Below are 20,988 nucleotides of genomic sequence, written 5' to 3'. Positions count from 1 at the left end.
CAGCTGAGGGTGCCCAGACACCTGTGCTAGTGCCATTACACCACACTGCACCACACAACCACCCCGAGCACGTCCGGGTACAGACTGCAGGACTTACACTCCATCTTATCACTGACTAAAACCAGGAGAATCAGCTTCAGTTCATATGGTGCAGTAAGACTGGGGGAGGTGGGGAATAAAGTATTAAAACTGACTGAAAAATGTAACCTATTATCTAACTTAACATGAAAAAATAGCTGGAAAAATATCACTGAAATCCTATGAGTATCTGTCTTCTGTTCTCTGGCGCTACTGCAATCATCACCAAAGGCCTCGTGTATTTTCATACTCTGCTTCCTCCCATCAGCCACTTCTAGAACCTGAAAATTTGTAACTTATCTGGAAGTCTTCATGACAAAATTTACAACGATATAATTGTATACAGAACAAACATATTTTGGGTAGTTCTGTAAGAAAAAACAGCAGTACCCATTTCTAGACACATTCTTTATGGTCAGTAATAAACCCACCTCTTTTTCATTGTGCTTCTTGAAAGTATCCTTTCTGGTTTATATTCTATCAGGGAAATATTACAGAACTTACACCCAAGACTGGCTCATCTCCTCTCACCTTTCTTTTAGCAGACTGGAGGTCCATATAGCACAAGCCTGGGATGTTACTGTATAATTGGAAGATACAAAACCTTATTCCTGTAAAACCCCACAAATACTTCATACTTCCCTTCCAATACAGCTCTCTGTGTAGTTTCCTTTTATAGCACAGGAATGGGGTGACTTCTTCAAATGAAATTCCACTATAAATAAGGCTCTTTTATTAATGCTCCATAGGAAAAGCTGGCCTGATTCTAACTCCTTAAACTGCAGCCTCTAAGCTGCTTTCCCAGAAGTTTCCACCAGATGAGGTGCTAAAGGCTCTGCAGTTGCTGGCAGCTTCACTCTTTCTGTCCAGCAGAATCTATTCCAAAGGCAACCCGCGGATCCCATAGGATGGCAGGGATGCAGTGAGGGGGACAAGATGTCAGAGCTCTCCTCCTCAGCTGAAATGAGCCGGAGGAGGGAACAGTGCACGGTGTCATCTTTCCAAGTGAAACACAACTCCAGCTGACAGGGTCAATGGATATTTGTTAAAGTAAGCCAACGACTCTCCTCCTCCCCTTTTTATTTTAATGGAAGTAGAGCTAGCTATATTCATCCTAAACCAGGAAATTTTCTCTTTTTCTGCTTGGTTCTCTCACTAGTGAGAATGACAGAAGTGCTGTATCCCAGAATTAACAACAGAGAGCTACAGGTCTGAAAAATACCCAATCAAGTGGGTATTTAATTCTGCTTATTAAACAACAAGAAAATAGACAGTTTTGAATAATACTAGTAAGATAATATTTTAAAAAGAAAGTACTGCTTTACATTACGTTCTGATGAGAAATTTTTCAGCAAGTAGACGTGTGTTTTAGCAAAATTAGAATTTTCCATTTTAGTTCCAAAATCTTTTCTGTATGAGTTGACCACTTAAAGCTCACAGTTTCTGACACAGAAATTCTCTCATTTCTGAAAAGAATGAGGAGGGAGAAAAGCCCACAGAGCTTCTCTTAGTTGCAGAGCTGAAATAAAGTGGTTATCACTAGAAAAAAAACAAAACAACAACAACGAAACAAACCCAAAAAAACCCAAACCCCACAACTCTCTACAGATGGAACCTCACACTACTGATTCTATTAGTATTAAGTGCACATGAATATCAAAGTTAATTGTTAGTTTGCTCTACAGAAAAGTTAGTTTTCTGTTCAGAAAGTTAGAAAGCAGTTACTAGAAGATCTTTGTGAAACTGTTATATTTTACTCAAGAACTGTAACTTAAAAAATCAATATATATTCATAAGAAATGCCAAGTTTTAGATGAATGGCAGGTCTATTCACCAATGACCACTATTTTATTCTGACTGAAGGTTTATCAGCCTTGGCTCTCAAACTAACATGCATTTACCCAAATAGCTGGAGGTATAAAGGTTCTCAGAAAAAAGGAAACATGGATCTGGAGAACCCCTGAGCCATTATTCATGTCAGAATTCCTGCAATCACCCTATTACTACGTAAAATAAGGTGATATTACTATACCACGAGGTTTTGTATTTGACAAAACACGACAAAGTGAGACCTTTGAAATTACACCACTTGACAGGCAAAAGTGTTTTGTGAATGTGTTCAAATCCGGTCTTTTAACCTGAAGAACAGTCTGTTCTTTTGTGCCTGAAAGGAGCATCAAGTTCAGGGCTCATCCTCTGTCAGGACAGAATTCCACTTCCTCTGTGCACCATGAGAAGTCTTGGAGTTTTCTTCCCACCTGTCTCTATCTTGTGACTGCCACAATGAAGAGCAACCTTTTACTTCAATACTTGCTTCTCTAGATAATTTGTAATGGTTTTTAACCAAAAAAAATCTTCTGAAAGAAATCAAAATTTTCCCAAATTCTTACATTTTAGTGTGCAGAGGAACATAAGCTCTTGCATACCTGTTTCCAATAAAGTTATAACACAATGCAACTATAAAAAAACAAGCCTGTAAACCAGAGTAATCTTTAAATAAATTACCAGTCTTGGTTAGACAAGGGAAGAGACTTTTGTCTCCTTTGATTGTCCTATTAACATATTGATCTTCTGCAATTTAGTTTCATTGATCAAAACCCCGCAATGTAATATTTTTCTTTCTTCTTTTATTTGGACAAGCAATTAATATTTTACACCCCTTAGTTCTTGAGCAACAAGCTCTGGGTACAGACCCATAATGTAATTGTGGGTGACTGCTGTAGATACCGTTGCTACACAACAAACCTAGTGGGACTTTACACCCACAATATAAAATGTGATGTAGCTACAATAGCTGGCAGGTGCTGGAGAAGATAGTTGGAAAGATACGAGAAGCAGAATTCCATAGGAAGCAGGAAATAACTCCCCTATTCCTTGTGCAAGTGAAGCCTACAGAGACAGCCTGTGTTACTGGAGGAGATTTTATTTAAATTATAAGCACTAAAAATTGACATGACAAAGCTTCACAAGCCTTTGTGTTTTGGGCAAGACAAAAACAATTAGCAACACATGAAAGTTACTATTTTAACACCTTGGTGAAGTGTCTATGGAAAATTGGTTTTACTGTATTATTGAAACATAGCATTTTGTGCTGGTGTGGTATGCTGAAATTTGAATAGTATGAAATCTTAATATTTTTAAACATGCAGTTTCTTGTTTTCTATATTTTCTTCCTAGAGGGATTTCCAAAAGGTGCCTAGGAAAAAAGGTATGCAAATTCCATATTGCAGAATAGCTTGAAGCACATAAATTCAGATTGTGTTCTTTAAATGCTCATGGCCAAGTCTGAGGAACTACAAGCTCAGAAATTTAGGGAAATACAAAATTAGAAAGAATGTTGACTCAATCAACTCATATCTTATTCATAAGGATTATGTTATGACTGCAGTACATTCTCCTACTTCCTCATTTTGCTTAAATTATTCTGCATTAAAATAGTCCAGAGACCTTCAACCAGACTTGAAAGATAGAGATACTTAGTACAAAAGCTCTGAATCAGCTGGAATATCCAGATTTCCTTTTCATTCTCATTTCCCTCTTCTGCTCCAATCTCACTCAAGAGAAGAAAGGATTTCTGGCATTTTACTTGATTGTTCTCCCCCATGACTTCTCCAGCCTTTCTGCTTTCTACCCTCTACTTCGGAAAAAAATTTCTCATTTTATTTCTCTTCAATTTCTGTTTCTACCCTGCTGTGGGGGTGGTGTCCATTTTGCTGTCTCATCTAGAAGCCCATGCTCTGTGTTTCCTTGTGAGGAGGAAGGATTGGCTGTGGGTTTGATACCAATCTTTACACCACATTGGCAGTGAATATGCTCCAGGTGACCCAGCAGGTTTTGGGTTTGAACTGTGAAACCACCTCTAATTTGGCAGAGATAACAGAAGTATTATGCATGACAGAGGTGCTAGTGGTCAACCACTTGTCTTTTGGCAGGTCTAAAGGAACCCGTGGGTGAGACAATTGCACAGGGGGCTGCAGCAGCTCCCCTGGAGTTATAGGGCCCATGAATGGGCAAAGTTTGTTCTGTCCTTACATGCCCCATACTGCTCAACATGCCCTGCAATATTATTAAAACACAAAAGTGTACAGTAAATACTTTTCTTTTCAAGCAGGTACTTTTAGAGACACCTGGTTGTATCATATTTCTTTGGTAAATAGTCTAATATTGGAGCCCAGCTTCAGAATTTGTAAGACTTTTTCTTGAAAATGCAAATGAGCTGTCACAGACTCCTAACCACATTATCCTGCCTTTTCCAGCATTCATTGACTTTCCTTATCTCTAAATTAAGTATTCCATCAGAAAGTATGTTGGAAGAAATCCAGGGTTACTGTTTGCCTCAAGAAGAATAGATTTTTCTGCAGTAACAGTTAAAGCAGAAGGTGAACAGAAAGCAGGGAAGAAGGCTGTGTTTTCTCAATATGGTATATCTTCAAAAAGATTTGTAACTGCAGATGGAATTCATAGTTAAACAAAAATATGTTTTCAATCACAATTCTGTATTGTCCCAAAGAATAGGGAAAACCAGCTATTTTCAGAAGCCAGCAGAAGATTACCCAATAATAATAATATTTCCAAATAAGCAGACAATGTCTCACAGTGACAAGTCATAAATCAGTTGCCTCCATACATCTGATCAACTGCTTGATTGCAAAAACTGTAATTGTGCATTTTCTGCTGTTTCATAAGACTCTGCATAGCCATTTCTTTGAACTGTTGTACAGTTTGACAGCAGCAGCTCTGCTTTCTGTAAACAGCCTGCAAAGCAAACAGAGGAGCTGCTGGCCGGGACTGTTTGCTCTGCCCTGTTTGCTGTTCCACCACTCCCAGCCCTCGGCACAGACCTCAGCGCTCACCCACAAGTGGTTTCAGGACAAACCATAAAAATGCAGGCAGCACACAGAAACCAGTGGCCACCTTTCAGGAGGAGTCTGTCCCGTCAATTCTACTTCTCCAGAGCTATGATAAAAAAACTGCTAAACCCATCCACTGTAATCAGCTGGATTAACAAACTATCCTGAGTTACAGGAGGAGATGCAAGTTACATCACTAGAAAGGTCCTACATTGCCCAAAATGAAAAGTTCAGAGGCAAGACATGTCATCAAGTTATGTCAAACAGCAAATGAAGGCATTAAGTGAATGTTTCCCCAGGTCTCAGTTCTTTGCTTTGCAGTGACATGAGAATCTTTTGTCAGAAATCTTCCAAATACTTTGTACTCCTTTGCCCAGTGTTGTAATTATACTGCTCAGCCTACAAAAGTGAAGTTGTTAAGGTCAAGTGCTGCTGCTGATCTTTCAAATATTCAGAAATTATTTTCAGGAGAGTACAGAACTTGATGTGGATTTATATTAATGTAAAATTAATCTGTCTTTGAGTCTACAGTTTCTCTTTCAAAAGCTCAGGTAGAAAATAAATATAAATGCACCTAAGAACTTTTAGTGATACACTCGATCAAAAGTAGTGAAGTAAAACTGAACCCTTCACAATGACACTCAACCAGAAAATTGTTTTAGTTTAGAACTGCTGTCGTACAGGAGGACTCCTCATACCAATCTTCTGTTGCAAAAGTATTTCAAAGTTCACCTCTGCATTAAAAATCAAGATACATGGTTTTTTGTATTTACTTTAGAATTATACGAGCTTAAAAATACATGCTTTTGAATGCATAGGAAGACATGTATTCACAAAAAGAGGGGAAAAAAAGGTAATTTTGTCAAAGCATTTCAAGCGTCTTGAGAAATAATACACCTTAAAGGCATCTAATCCCTTCCATCCGTGTTATATCAGAGTAGAACATACTTTTACTGATCCTTATCTACTTCACATTTGTTCTGTGAACTGGCAGCAAGAAAGCAAAAATAAAGTTTATACTTCGGAGTAATTTAAAAAAAATTTCACTTACCTAATTCTTTAGAAACTGGAGAATCTGCTGATATGTCCCCAATCTTTGCAAGGCTATCATAATATGCTCTTCCAGCCACTACCATAACTGAGGGTGAGTGAAAAAAACATACAACTGTTAATAAAAGAATCAAAATATCTTCAATTTTTATTAATGTATGATCCTATGAAGTCTTGTCATTCAGAGCACAGAGTAAGAGAGGGGCATATGGTAAAAAGGAAATCCTTCTGTCAGAGAAAGTTACTGAAGTCCCTGTGCTCCCTGCTGATCTGAGAAACCAGGAAACAAAGACAGAACAGAATATATTAATGAAGTTTCTGCCTGGTATTTAGCTCCAACTCCCCTGCATACCCAGAGGCAATCAGCATCCAGCGGGGAGGGTTAGCCATAAGCCATTGGTCAGGACATAGCAAAGTTCCTTGGTACAGAGAAAACTGTTGGAGAAACCCAAACTGCAATCCCAAACTTCCTAAAAGTGCTGAGGTTTCCTCTGGTGACCAACCAGAGCAGGGACCTGGGAAATGGCAACTGGCCATGGCACCATGGACCTGCACTTGTCCCAGGGAGATGTGGAGCCCCTCAAAAACAAATCATCATTTCTCTCTAAAGCTGGCTGTTACAGGAACCAAGAAGCTCTAATATATACCACAAAGTTTCAGTTATTCCCAGTTAATCATTGCCTGCTTAGGGCTGATTTAAACAGCAAAGCCAGTTTCACTGGAATGAACACAGAAATGTCGGGATTGAAGCTGCAGGGAGGTCGGTGGGGAGGAATATCATACACAGGGAATAGTATGCCCTGCATCTCCAGTGTCTAGAACTGATCTGCACACCACAAAGGAAAGAAATAACAAGGACAAACCGGCAAGCTTTAATGTGAAAAATAACTTATTGAAGTTACTTGTCATATTTTTTTTGCAGTAGTACGTTCTTGACCTAAAGTGAAAGTCAAGCAGAGCGTTGCTGTTGACTTTAGAATACTTTTTTTTTCCTGAGAGGGATATAATAGCCAATTACAGGTCTGTATTTTACAGTTTTTACTAGTAAGGTGACATCTTTGGTTGCATAACAATATGTTCACTGAGAAGCCTGAAAATTTTCCAAATCAAACAAAGATTCTCTTTGAGGCTCTGCTGCATTAGAAAGGGCGACTTCTGCCTAAGCTCTGTCTCATAGGTGCTCTGTACTCAAACGTTCTGAGCAGAAGAATTATACTGGTGCTGCTGATGGAGCAGTGTGCCACCTGTACAAGAGGATTTGATGCCAGTCCAACTCCTCCTACCTGTGTTTTCTCAAGACAGTCCCAAGTCACTCTTTTCTCCTAACACAAGCACTAAAATAGGAAGGAAATGTGTAATTTTCCCTGTGCTAACCAAGCTAAATCAAAAACCCTGCTTGGCCCTTCACCAGTACTATGGCATATAAATTATTTTTGCAGAAAGGGAGGGTTTTCTGACCTTTTGTCCTCAAAGTGTAGAAAAATACAGTATAAACATATCTGGAGTTCTTGTAAGTTTTATGTTCTTTGTCAGCGTACTCCAATTTTTTTTGAAAGCTGCAAAGTGTTTGATTAGCAACAGAGTATTTACTCCTTGTTACAGATCTATTTACACCACTCAGAAACGATGGTGGAAAGATTAGCAATTTATGAGAGTCCAAAGATGACTTTGCAACTGTTGTTGCAACACTGTAAATATTCATTTGAAATTAAGCATTCATGCTAGATATGCCTTATCAGCTAGGCTTAAAGGCAAATGTAACAAAATCCAAAATGTAACATATCAACAGCAAAGCATGTGAAAAGCAGAACCCTCAGAAACCAGCAGAGAAATATTTCAAATTAATATGAAAACACTTGTTATTACTTCTGGTACTACCTGTAATTCCTAAGGTCAGGTACTAGGGAACCACATGTTAATCCATCAAGCACTGCCACAAATAAGTCAACATTTCCCTATTTTCATCTCCAACAGGCTTTGGTTTTATCTTTTTCTCAAGCCAAGTCTAAAATTTGCATAAAGAGAGATGTCTGCTTGGCTATGCACTGCTTCTGCAGGATCCCATTTCTCAGAGGACTACATTACACAGAGGGGAAAGATGTGCCACAGGCTTGAGTGAGGCAAAATAAGAGAGGTTTTACATGGCTTTAATATGGTATCAAGCAGTTTGACAAGTCTGCATGGGGAAATGGAGCAGGCTCTGCTAGGTCCCAGTGCAGGCTCCGGGAGTCTGGAGCCCAGTCCTGGAAAGCCTCACTTAGATTGTTTCTGTGAAGTCAGTAATGGAAGCAGGCAATTATATTCTAAAATGTTTGAGAGACCGGTCCTTAAATTCAAATTCATTTTGATTTTGACTCAGTGAAAAAGATACCATCAGGATTAGTATGGACAACAACAACAACAAAAACAAAAATCAATCCACTGCTGCAACGTGAACTAATTCACATTGTTCTGTACTCAGGGTTACCTAAGTGGTGACGTGTGTAGGTGAGCAGGAACAGATCTAAGAATGTAAAATATCTCTGGAAGGTATTTTCAGAGAGAAAAAATATAACACCTAATTTACATAACTTTGGTTTTTTTCCACTTATTATTCCAGTATGGGTTACTTAAACCCACTTTCAGTTTGTTTTGCAGGAGCTCTATCTATGTGTTTGTGATGCAACTTCTCCAGGACAGTGGAAAAACTGCAAATGACTGGAGAGAAGGTACATATATTTGTGTATTTCAGCTTGTTACTTGGATTTTTTTTCTTCTTAATTAAACACATCCAAAGTTCAACTTGAGAATTAAGCCTATATACACAACTGTCCTATCCAATACATATATTTAAATGAGAATTAAAGATTCTTTCTAAATGTAGCACCTGGAAAACTTACCATTAACAGCTTTTTCATAATTCTTCCCCAGATTTATTAAATTCCTCAGTCCAGGATTGAACTGTTCCATAACATTCTAGTGAAAGAAAACAAAATCTGTGTTACAACCAAGGCAATTCCACAGCGGATGGAAATATTAATCTCAGTGCCACTGAGGCCTAGTTTACAACTGAGAAATCCATGGATAGATGAAAATTGGAGGATTTGAGAGAAGAAACTGAGCATTTTAGATCAACAAATGGGAGAAAAAAAAAGTTAAACTATTGCAACAGGGGATGAAAAGGAGTCTGGCTGTTTTTAATACAAAAGGATGTCAAGTGTGTGATCAAAGTTTGTGCAAGACCATCTTTTATGGTAAGTGCTGTTGGAATGAGAGAAAAACCTTTATCCACTAATTGTTTCATAAATTCAGACAACAACTTTCTAACAATGGTTCAAGACTTGAGTTGCAAAATATGCTAGAAAAGAATAAAAATTTCACCAAATCTCTGGTTCATATTCTTCATGGTTTCTGTGTTACAGATGCATTTAGGAAAATTAGCTATTTTGGGGGGCTTTTTCTGTGTTTTTTGTTTGTTTGAAATTTTGCAAAGCCATTTTTTTTTCAGAAAGAAAATGGAAATGATGACCTTATTTAAATAGAAGGGGGAAAAAGTCCACTGCAGCTGCTTTCACTGTTAAATAAAATTACTGGCTGAAACAACCAGAATCAACAATCCAGCAGCTCCAGGCAGGACTGCTCTCATTCCTAGCAAATTCTACAACCTGATTCTAGACTTCCTTTCCCTACAATCTTCCTAACAAAACTATGTCTATGACATTACCCTGTGAAATTATATTGTCATGAAAAGAAGATCATGACATACCTGTAGACACCATTCTGTTATTCTTACTATTTTTATGGCAATACTTTTATGACACCACTCAGTACTGTTCACACAGCAGAACTGTCAAGTTCAAGGAATTCAAAACAGATATGTTTTGTTTACAAGAAATATGACTCAAGAGAAGTGAAATACTATCAAGCTTTTGTCTGTTTTACTACTAACAGAATGAAAATATTTATGTTTAGTACACAGGTGGACCTAAAAAGAACAGCAATACTGTCACATTTGTCTGAGTTTTGGGCAAGGTCATGCAGACAGGATTTTATTATTTTTCAAAGACAGCACTATACCTGAATTCTGCTGAACATAAAAAGTGAAGGATTAACTCAAATAATACTTTAACAGTCATATCAAGTAGAAAGATAGTTATTTTAAAAATATATAAAACTATTAGATTCCAATACTAGTATAGCATAAATTACATCAAAAGCAGCCACAGAACAACAATACCTGGCCTCACTGCCTTTGTGTACAAATTAAATGCAACAGGGATTGTTTTCTGGTCTGTCCCATTAAACTCTCACCCACCGAAATGCAATCACTGCAAACAAACCATCTATTGTCCCCAGGCCCTTGATTTGTGTTAACTCACAAACCACATCCAGAAATCATTTGGGAAAGCTGTTTCAGGTTGAGCCAACAATGCCAAGGGCTATTCTAACAACTTCACAGGATGGATATTCAGGCTCTGGTGTCTGGGAACATCCCTCCTCCTGCCTCAGCTCTTGAATTTGCTCCTGTCAGTGCTGCTGCTGTGGCTGAGGCACTCTGACTGTGAGACACTTGTTCCAAGGAGCAAGTTGTTTCTTCCTATTCCAACTTTTTGCTATTTCTTCCCAGCTGTGTACTAAAGACAGTCTGTTGACTTACGTGGAGTCAGTGAATCACAGGGAAAAAAAAAAAAAAAAGAAAAGATGAATTAGGGGATTGTTTCAGGATAAAGAGTCCTGTATTTTCAAGTATGTGGGGAAAAAAAGATGCACCATGATGGGGTGTGTCCATGGCAAGTAAGAATCTCAATGCCACCTTGAGTTGCCACCCTATACTGAAAATAATCTTGAAAGATTCTGCCTATGCTAACCCTGTTCCTCAAAAAATTACAGAGTAAAACTCTGTATTGCCACCTACCCCAAAATTCTAAGAATAACATGATAGTTATTGGCCTTGAAGTACTGATTTTTGAAATGACTGTCTAAAGCATTCAGGGGTAAAGATTCCAATCGTCTTGACATCTTCTAACTCACCAGTGATTTCAAACCAGTGATTGCACCCGTGTCAGTTGTTTTCATTCAGAAGGAAGTGAACAAACCCCAATAAAATTACCCTTACCAGCTCCCCTCTCTGAAGCCAGCCCCCACAGCTGTTGTTTTTCACTAGACCTTGATCCCTAGCAGGTATTTGTGTACAGCAGACACAGACCTGTGTTACAGGAGACACAGCAGGTCCAGTGGAACACAGGGAACTCAGAGAAAGAGCTCCAGGACATCACATCTGCTCAAGGTACATAGAAAACTCCTGGGAAAGGTGGAGAAACAACTTACAGCCAGTGCCTGCAGCAGCTGGAAGGAGCACAACTAATGGATCTTTTCTCCATCAGCCCAGGCAGTGTTTCAGGCTTTGCACTGCCACAGTGGTTGATTGTTAGCAGGACCAGTCCCTGGATGTGAACACCTGAGAAATGGAGAAAACCTCTGCAATGGAAACTCCACTGCCTGGCTTCACACAGAGGTTCATGGCTATCAGCTGGTCCTCACAGCACTGGGCAAGGCTCACCTCAATCAAGGGTTTGTGTTCAATAGAAAAAACCTCAACTCTCCCTGACCCCCCTGCCATGTCTCCAAGATGACCTGATGAAGTAATTCTCAGATTATTTCCCTTTCATACATTAGAAAAAAAGCATAATATGCGATCTTTTTTCTTTCTACTGAAGACTAGATTCTCAAAGCAAATGAAAAACCTGGCCATGCTTCTAGTGATCTTTCTATACAGTTAACCAGAGGTAACCACTGGCTGTCTTCGAAGTCCAGAAGTATCTAGAGCACTTTATCAAAAAAGGAAGCTGTCACAGGCAATGCCCTCTTCAGAATGAGCTACAGATTTGATATTACCAAGACATTTCAGATAAATCACAATTATTGTAGTATTTTATTCAGCTTCAGAAGTTATAGGGGACGAGAGCAACTCAAATCAATTTGCACAGCTACTTTTTCTTACCATGTCTTACAGTTTTATAGCTTCTCTTACTTTTAGTCCAACAAAAAGGTTGCAAAAATGAGCGGGACTGAACACCAGTGCAAAGTTTCAAATCATACAATAAAGTCAGATCTCAAAACTTTTTGAAAAGGAGGACAGAGGAACAAAGAAAAATTTCTGATCAGGAGAGCAATGAATTTAAAATTGTCAAAAGTCTTTAAAATTGTCAAAAGAAAATAACAGCATTTTTATCTGCCTTTGTGTACAAGGACACATAAATAAAACCATTGTCTTAATCCAAATAAACATTATGAAGTGAGAGAGAGCTTGGGAGAGATAAAGTGGCTCCCAACACATCATTTGCCTGTACAGTGAAGCACACAAACAGGGCCTCCTAATTGTCAATCGTGTGTCCTATATTCTAGTGACACACTACCTCTCATGAACAGAATAATTAACGAGAAGAGGAGGCCCACGATCAGATCCTACAGCTTTCTATTATTTAGGATGAATGGAAATAAAGGGAAACATTTTCAAAACAGGCAACTGGAAACATCTTTTATGCAGAGACCTTCAGAGCTGGCAAAATCGACCTTCCAAGGGAAAAAAAGCATAAGAGAAACTTATTCTGGTCGTTCGAGTCATTAAATCCTCATAGAATCTGTTTGAAGAGTTTCTGTGTTCCTTTCACCACACGGAACCAGTGTGAGTTATCCAGCCTTATAGCATGGAGCTAGCTGAAGAGGAAGAAGCCCTCAATTTCCACTTGTGTGTGGGTATTATATCTTCTGTAGTTCCTGATAGCGATATAAACAACGCTAATCTTCAAAACAAATGACAGCCATTGTAGAAGTGCCTTCCTGTAAATGCTCAGCTTTGCTTTTTACTTAGAGACACACCTCACTGAACAATAGCTCAGCAGGTATGAACACAACTCAACAATGCATAGACTCCCTGCAGTTTCAAGTTTACATCCTGCAGGCACTCCTGCAAGAGTGAATAACAATGTATTTGGTTAGACTTCTGAAATTAGAAAACTACCAGAGAAAAGTAGATCTTGATGTCTACCATCACTCCTATTACCATCACTACAGCTTTTTACCATCACTACACTATTCATAGCCAAGCTCTGTATAGCTACTAGTGATTTAAACTGTTATTTCTCAATTTGAAAATAAGTAAATTTTTAAAGAAGTCTTTAGTGTTGTCACATTATATCTGAGAACCCCCTTGAGAAGATTCAAAAGTTGTACAAAAAGGAAATAATACTGTGCTCTACTGCACTTGAAGCATTTTGTGCATTAGTGCATTTCATCTCCTTTAGCTCCAGAATTCCATAATACAGTTTTCAGAAGGGCACAGTTGAGCCCTTAGCACATCTCATATTAAGACATCTCATTTGTATGTTAGTTTAATATTAAAACAGGTTTAACAGAATGGAAAAGACTAAATCAAGATGCCAGTGTTTTTTCAAAAAAATTAATTCTTATGACTAATTATTAGTTGTCTTGAAGAAACATTTCTTGTTGAAGAGAAACATTAATACATCATCCATCAGTGTATTTCAAGTACAAACCTTTTCAGGTTATGAACACATGCCCAAAGATAGACCTGAAGTAGGCATAACTCTAAGTAAGGGCAGAAGAGATAATTTGTACTGAGGAAGAACTGGATTTTATACAAACTCTCAAAGGCTCCTCTTCCTCCAAGTTAGATTTGTAATGCAGGGATGCAAAGCAACAGCCTGACGGCAGCTTCTGCTGGCACCATAGGTGAATTTGAATACATAAGTCCTGTAGTTTAATATAATTGTGAGTCTTTTTAAAATACAGAATCACGGAATTTTGGATTTTAAACTGGATTTATCAGATCTATTTCCATGATAAAACAATACAGCCTACCAAAATAATTCTCACTGCCTCTGAGGAGAACAAAGCAGTTTTTTTGGGGGAAGATGTATTAGGGTTTTTTAAATTGAGCTTTGGTTGATAATCAAAATTTCAGGGTAAGGTTCACTTGAATACAGAGAGATATATCTTTTAAATCCAAGATGAGCAGCACCAATCATGCCATTGTCAAGAGCTCTGGAAAGCTCACCCCACAGGAACACTCCGTGAGCTGCCTGCACAGCCCTCGGCCCATCCAGGCAGAAGGACAGGTCTGCACCTCAGCACCTTCCTGTCCCGTCCCCTTTCCCCTGCACTCTGTGTATTACAGTAGGGCTGCAAGGACACTACAAACCACTTTTCTGGGGTGACCATCTGTGCCTCACGGGGTCCCACAGTGTCCCCAGAGGGAGCTGCCAGGGCAGGGCAGTGTCATACCAGGGAACCTGTGAGCAGATCCTCGGCAGGAGGGAGGCTCTGGCCCTCTTTAGTCACAGGCTCCCACACCCTTGGGCTTCATTGTGCACGTGCCATTCCTATCATGCGTTCAAGTGATTCTTCAGCTCTTACATAAAGGGTAAAATGTCAGCCCTTGGTTTTGGCGTGTGCACACACATTGGGGAATTATGCTGTTTGTTGAGTCAGGTTAGCTGAAAAACATTGAGGTGTTCACTTTCTGATGTTGTTGCCAGAAGAAAGGAAGAATAAGATAAAAATAAAATGGCATTACTCAGCCACCTGATGGCTTCTGTAAATATATTTTTGAAGCTTGGTATAACACAGGTTACTATGTATTTAATAAATCAAATGAATTAGCACTCTAAGAAAGAAAAAAAAAAATCACACAACACTCTCCTACCCCCCTGAAAATAGCAAGGTATTTCATTTAATTTTCTACTATTTTTCCAGGTAACCCAAAACTTGATTTTTTTTGAGAAGTCTTAAGCATGTATTTGGTCCTGTAGCACAGATGCCATCACTGCACTGCACTGAATTGCTTCTTCCCCAGACCAAGCCTTTCTTCTTCCAGGAGGGAGAAGCACAAGCACTGCTCTGGATTTTACCCATCCCAGCACGGTGTTTGAGGCAGTGCACGGCTAGGATGGCTCAGGCAAGGGCAGAAGTGCCATGAGCACTGCTGAACAAAGGAGAACACACTCTCCACACAGGCTGGAGCATGGCACAAAGAGGTGTTCATTTGTTTTAGATGGGGGAGCTGTGATTACAGTCCCAGCCAGTGCTGAATACACAGGCTCCTGCTCTCTGCCCCTAAAGGATATCCAACTGTTTTCAAGATTTCAACTTTGATACAAAAATAACTGCTTTAAAGTGGACCCTGAATCCATACTCTAGCTGAAGCAGGCTTTATACCTTATCTGGATAAAGTTTCAATTTTTAATGAAGGCAGGGCAGGAGGGTTTCCAGGCCTGTGAGTACGAGCTATGTGATGCAACATGCCAGACCTCTCAAATACCTACAGAGGAGACATTTCATCACACTGTCAACATTAACTTTGTATTCCTTTGTGGTTTTCCTGGTTATTTCAATCTTAAGGATCCCTTTGAATTAGTCGAGAAAACAAAACTAAAGTGTAAACTTTCCCAGGAAATAACTACTGAGTAACAGGGAAGGTTTTGCTATTTAGAGGTCTCTCATTCCTTTAAAGCCTATTTTAAATTATATCCATTAAAACACACAGGAGATCTTCTCCCCTCTCCTCCGTAAAACTGTTTTGACTGCATTCTGGAAGTCAACAGAGCAGACCATTCCTTTGTTGGCACAGCCCTGAACAGTCAACTTCCCAGGTTTCTCCTCTGTGAGCCTGTATTTACAGGGTGCTCTTCTGAGAGGGTAATTTATGTTTGCTTATGGCCTTGCCACAAACCTAACTGATACCAAAAAGCACCAGACTATTTATCTGCTCTGGTTCTAGAGGACAAAATTTACAGCCAGATAATCTCAATTTTTTTTCAGTAGTTTTGCATGAATTTGATATCTAAGCCCAAAGTAAGTAAACAGCAAATACAACATGACTGCAGTATAACTGGACTGCTTAAAGGGAGGGGTAAAGTTGACTTAAGTGTGTGTTGAGGAACAACAAAAGTAACAGAAAAATTTACTCCTAGTAAATGTTTTCAGAAACCTTTAAATGCTGATGAAAACATCTTCAGAAATGTGAAAACATTTGATAATACACCAGAAAAAAAATAGTAAATATTGAAATAGAACAATCCATCAGAAAGCTTTCCTTAGGGCTGAAAGCTGCAAGTGCAGTGCAGCTGTAAGTTAAATTTGCAAATGCATTCAATCATGCAAATTTGAGTTCTCTGGTACAACACGCTGTATAGAATGAGGATTACAGACACAATTATGGATTACTTCACTAGCCGACCAAAAGTATGATTTTCAAGGGAGTTTTTCCCGATTAGAATTGCTGTGTTTTGGAAGGAGTGCGTTTATAAGGAGAAAGAGTTCAGAACAAGTGTCTGGTGCCCATAAACAAAATATTTTCAACTCTACAAATAACGAGGCATTTTGGAAAGTTTAAAAGCCTCCCAACATGAGCTGAACTCCCCATAGCAGTCGGTACTTTGAGGCAGTGCTGGGGTGCACCACTATAAATCTGATTATCAGCTCGGGACGCTGGCAAACAACTTAATTCAGCGTTAAGCCATTTTTAGGCTCTAGCCCGTATGAAGAAACGGTTCAAGCAGAGAACCACAGGATCTCCAAACCACCTTATCACCAAAACACACCGAGGGAATTAGGGCTGGCTGTTGAACTGAGCCCGCTGGAGAGGCACAAACCAGTCTGGAAGCCGCCTCGAAACGAAGAGGGAGGAAAGAAAGGAGAGGGGAAAAAAAACCCCAAACGAAACCACAAAAAAACCCAAAAAAACAAGAAAAGAGGAAAAAAAAGTAAAGAGGGGAAAAAAAAAAGGTAAAGCGGGAAAAAAGTAAAGAGAAAAAAAGTAAAGAGGGGAAAAAGTGAAGAGAAAAAAAAGGTAAAGGGGAAAAAAAGAGAAAAAAAGTAAAGAGGGGCAAAAGTAAGGAGGAAAAAAAAGGCAAAGCGAGAAAAAAGTAAAGAGGGAAAAAAAAGTAAAGAGGGAAAAAGTAAGGAGGAAAAAAAAGGCAAAGCGGGAAAAAAGTAAAAAGAAAAAAAAAGTAAAGAGGGAAAAAAGTAAAGAGGGAAAAAAGGTAAAGCGGGAAAAAAATAAAGAGGAAAAAAAAGTAAAGAGGGGAAAAAATAAGGAGGAAAAAAAAAGTAAAGCGGGAAAAAAAGTAAAGAGAAAAAAAGTAAAGAGGGGGAAAAAAGTGAGGAGGGAAAAAAAGTTAAGAGGAAAAAGTAAAGAGAAAAAAAAAGATAAAAGTTGGCCGCGTTTCCGCGTGAGGAGCCCCGGCTGCCCTGCGTCTCCCGCGGCCCCCGGTGCGGGGCAAAGGTGGCGGCGCCGGGGCAGCCCCTCCCCGGCCCGCACTCACTTTGTACGTGTTCTCCGTCAGCTTGTTCACCTCCTCGGGGTCCCGGGACATGGTGCCGGCGAGGAGCCCTCGTTCCTGCGGCCCGGCCCGGCCCGGCCCGGCCCAGCGCAGCGCGGCGGCGGCGGCGGCAGCCTGGGCTCGCCGTGCCCGAGCTGTCACAAACTGGCGGAACCAGCCGGGCAGCGCCGCCGGGGCGGGCCCTGCGCGCCGCCGCTCCCCACGCGGCAGGACTGGCTCGGCGGGCGGGAGGGGAGGGCCGGGCTCGCAGCACCGGGCACGGCTCGGCTCGGCCGGAGAGCACGGACCGCCCCTACCTGAGGCGCCGCCGCCCGCTCCGAGCGCCGCCTCCATCCTCATCCTCACCCTCGCCCTCCTCCCCGCTTCCCTCGCCGGCAGCCCCTGTCCCGCTGCCAGAGCCCAGCCTGGGCTGTGTGGAAGCGTTCTGAGAGCAGCTCTGCTCTAAGGACCCCGCAAAGTCGGTGGTAAACTTTTCCTCAAAGCAATTAAATGAGGGTTCTGTAGGAATGAATTAGTCAGAATGAATTAGCGATGGTAATGAGGCGCGGGGTGATCCCCCTGCTCCCTCCCACAGCAGCCCCACACGGGGGAAAGCAGAGACCTGCATTCCTGAGAGCCCCTCAGGAATGGGCACAAATGTTTTTCTCCCCAGCCCGGGTCTGGTGCACTGCCCGAGCTTCCTGCTACACGCTGGAGTTTTCTATTTGTTTTAAATACACACCCAATAAAACACTGCCCCAGTCATCTTTCCTCTGTGACCTGGCTTGCCAGTCCTTCATGGAGAGGAGTGGTGAGGAAGGCCGTGCGAAGCCGTAAATTTTTGTGGATCATAAATTGTCAAGAGATTGTGAGGCTAAAGTATGCTGGTTGGAATATCTTTCTGATAAAGTAATATTGGCACTGTCTTGAAGGGCTTTGTGGGAATTTCACAACCGTGGGTATTTAAAACTAGGACATGGTGGTGGGTACTGAGCGTGTGGGGTGTAACCGGCCTCCTCACACGCTGCCTGTCCTCCTCCTGCTCGCCGTCTTTCCCTCTGTTCCCTTCACTTTATTGCAGCAATAAAAAACTGCTCTTTGGGTCAGAATCCTAGATATTGGACTTTGGTGAGGGAGGAAGTTGTGGCAGGCTTTGGAGAGCTGCAAAAGTGTTTTTGAGCGCGTGAAGGTGCCTTTAGAATTACAATTATATTTAGCATAGAGGGAAAAAGGGGGCAGTTAAGGTGTTATCTTGAATGCAGCTAAAATGCAGGGCAGAAAAGGGGAGTTTAGGAGACTTCATATTCCCAGGTGAGGTCTTTACAGACTTCTGGTATGTATGGCGTTAATTGCTTTTCAGTTTAATTTCTAATGTTATCCTATGGCCATAATGGATTGTTTTGGGCCCAGCTGATGTTCCCTCTAAGCAGTGTTTGCTTGTACAAACAGTCCTCTCAAATGTGATGCGGCTGCTTCCCTCAGCATGGCAGGAGGAGTCACACTGCTTATTCCCAAGTCTCTTGTCTGCAGAGTTTGTCACAACTCTGAAAACAGACTGGGTGCTACCGGCTTTTGTGTTACTGTATGCCAGTGCCTGGAAAGGATGTTACTCCCTAATAGGCTGGTGTTCAAAGTTGAGGGAGCAGCTACCCAAAGGAAGATGCCGAAAAGGACTTTTCCTTCCCTGTTTCCTGCTAAAGGAGCTGGGAGTGCAGTGTACAGCAGGGAGTGTTTTATTCCTGTTGGGGACATGGCATTTCTCTTTCCTCTCATCGCTGTGGAGCTCTGGGAGCTCACCCAGGATTCAGGGTGTTTGCTTCCAGTTGGCTTGCTGAGTTCAGTCATAGTAAATTAAAATGTGAGTGTAAATGGAGTATGCATATTTGACAGAAACAATATGGATAATTTATGTAGGCAGAAGTTTAAGTTGTTACGATACTTAACATGTTGTGGGAATGCTCAGCATTTCACAATATACATTTGTACAGGTCTTTATTTTTACTTTATGTACAGATGTAAATATTTTAAAGTTCTACTGAATTTCCTACTTTTGCATATGACCTTTGGTCTTTAGTATGACCTTTGGTATTTGTTTCTGTAGTCTTTTTGAGCATGTGTTTTTTTTAGAGGTTTTTAGGTAGTCTTTTTTGTGTGTTTTTAGTGCTGTTCGTTGTTTAAAAAAAAAAAAAAAAAAAGAAAGATGGAAATAAATAATGCAGTATTATACCAATAGTAAAGCTATGGAGAAAAGAAAAAGAAACTTAGAAAAAACATTCTTTAAGGAATTCCTAAGTGGGAAATGAAGCTAGCAGGGCAGAATCCTTAATTTGGGGTAATGATTACATCTATTATTTAATCTACCTCCAGATTAAAATAAAAATAACCATAAATAGTTTGTATATTTAACTTTACTCTGTGAGTACAAAGCTTGAAATTTGCCAGCCAAATCCAGGCTGTTCTTTGAGTATCCAGGCCATTGCTATAAATCATAATTTTTCAAATTCACTAGGAAAACAATTCTCCTTGAGCTTGTAATACAAATACAAAGGCTTTGTTCTCTTAATAGGGGATTTTTATCTTACATTGTGTAAAGATTAGTGTAACGTTACTGACTTAGCTGGAGTCAATCCTGATGTGTGCAAACAACAGGAATTTGGGATGCTTGAATGAGGTTTCATTTTTGCAAGTTGCTTAAGGATGCTCTTACATTTAAACATGAGTGCAGTAGTCCTCTAGTAACACACCAAAATGCTTGGTGTGATCAGGACAGAATGTTTAATAGCTTGCAAAGCTGAAACTTAATGAATACTGCTTCATGCTCTATTGCCTACATACTCCTGTAAGCATTTGTAACAAACATACTATTGTGAGATATATGTTTTGTGTAGACATTTATAGTTTATCATATGCATCAATTACACTGAAGTTTGGGTGTTTGAGTTCTCAGGTTGTGCATTTTGGTATTGTTTCTTAGGGATTCTGAAGAGCACTTGCTAACTTTGCTCTGGAGAGGAGTTCAGAGCAGGAGTCTAGTCCTGATCACCAGTCATATCTGCTCTCTGAACTGATTGGAATTAAAATTAATCTGATTACCTCTTTTTGATGCTTACTTTTAACAGATATGGATTTATTGGCCAGAAGATATGAAGAAGGAAATATTCTTTGGTGGTGAACCCATCCTGTGATATAACTACTGTCTGTTCTTTGTACTTTGTCTCAAGCACTAACTGCACCTCAAGAATAGTTCAGGGAACTTGTCAGGTTAGTGGCTTAGCTGGTCCTGTCCCCATCAGAGCAAGGCTAAATTCAGCATTAGGTTGATCAGGGCTTCATCCAGTTGAATTTTGAAGGAGAAGTTGAGGAACAGAACTGAAAGGTTTATTTGAAAGAGCTTGACAAGTAAAGAAAATCTTCCACAGTGTTATAGGGAACAGTGTTTAAGATTTTATGTTGGTTTATCCCCTATGTCACCCTTCCAACTGAACTGCCTGTGCACAACAGGCATCCTCTGGCTTGTAAGGAGAGCTCTGACTGTAATGTTACCTTTTGAGAAAACAAAACTCCTTTCTCATTACCTGCCACCTTGCCTCACTTTACACTTCCCTGGTGTTAAACTGAAATGTTTGAGGGACTGTAATCATGCATAATTCCAACAGTTACCCTTGATACTGGCTGTTTATAAGTGATGC

General features: G+C 40.1%; 1 protein-coding gene across 1 annotated transcript in view; it reads right to left on the bottom strand.

Moving 5' to 3' along the window:
- Nucleotides 1-17,556, bottom strand: part of BAIAP2L1 (BAR/IMD domain containing adaptor protein 2 like 1) — a 35,078-nt gene extending 17,522 nt beyond the window's left edge. Inside the window, exons 1-3 of the mRNA XM_083872537.1 lie at nt 17,303-17,556; nt 8,858-8,933; nt 5,980-6,066 (exon numbers count right to left, since the gene is read on the bottom strand). Of these exons, the coding sequence (XP_083728663.1) occupies nt 5,980-6,066; nt 8,858-8,933; nt 17,303-17,353 (214 nt within the window). The 5' untranslated portion in view covers nt 17,354-17,556. The remainder of the gene's footprint in view (nt 1-5,979; nt 6,067-8,857; nt 8,934-17,302) is intronic.
- Between the last annotated feature and the right edge of the window lie 3,432 nt (nt 17,557-20,988).

Source organism: Zosterops lateralis (assembly GCF_965231275.1).
Source record: "Zosterops lateralis genome assembly, chromosome: 15".
NCBI classification, from domain to species: Eukaryota; Metazoa; Chordata; class Aves; order Passeriformes; family Zosteropidae; genus Zosterops; species Zosterops lateralis.
The sequence above is the reverse complement of the archived record's forward strand: the minus strand, read 5'-3'. Positions and strand labels throughout refer to the sequence as shown.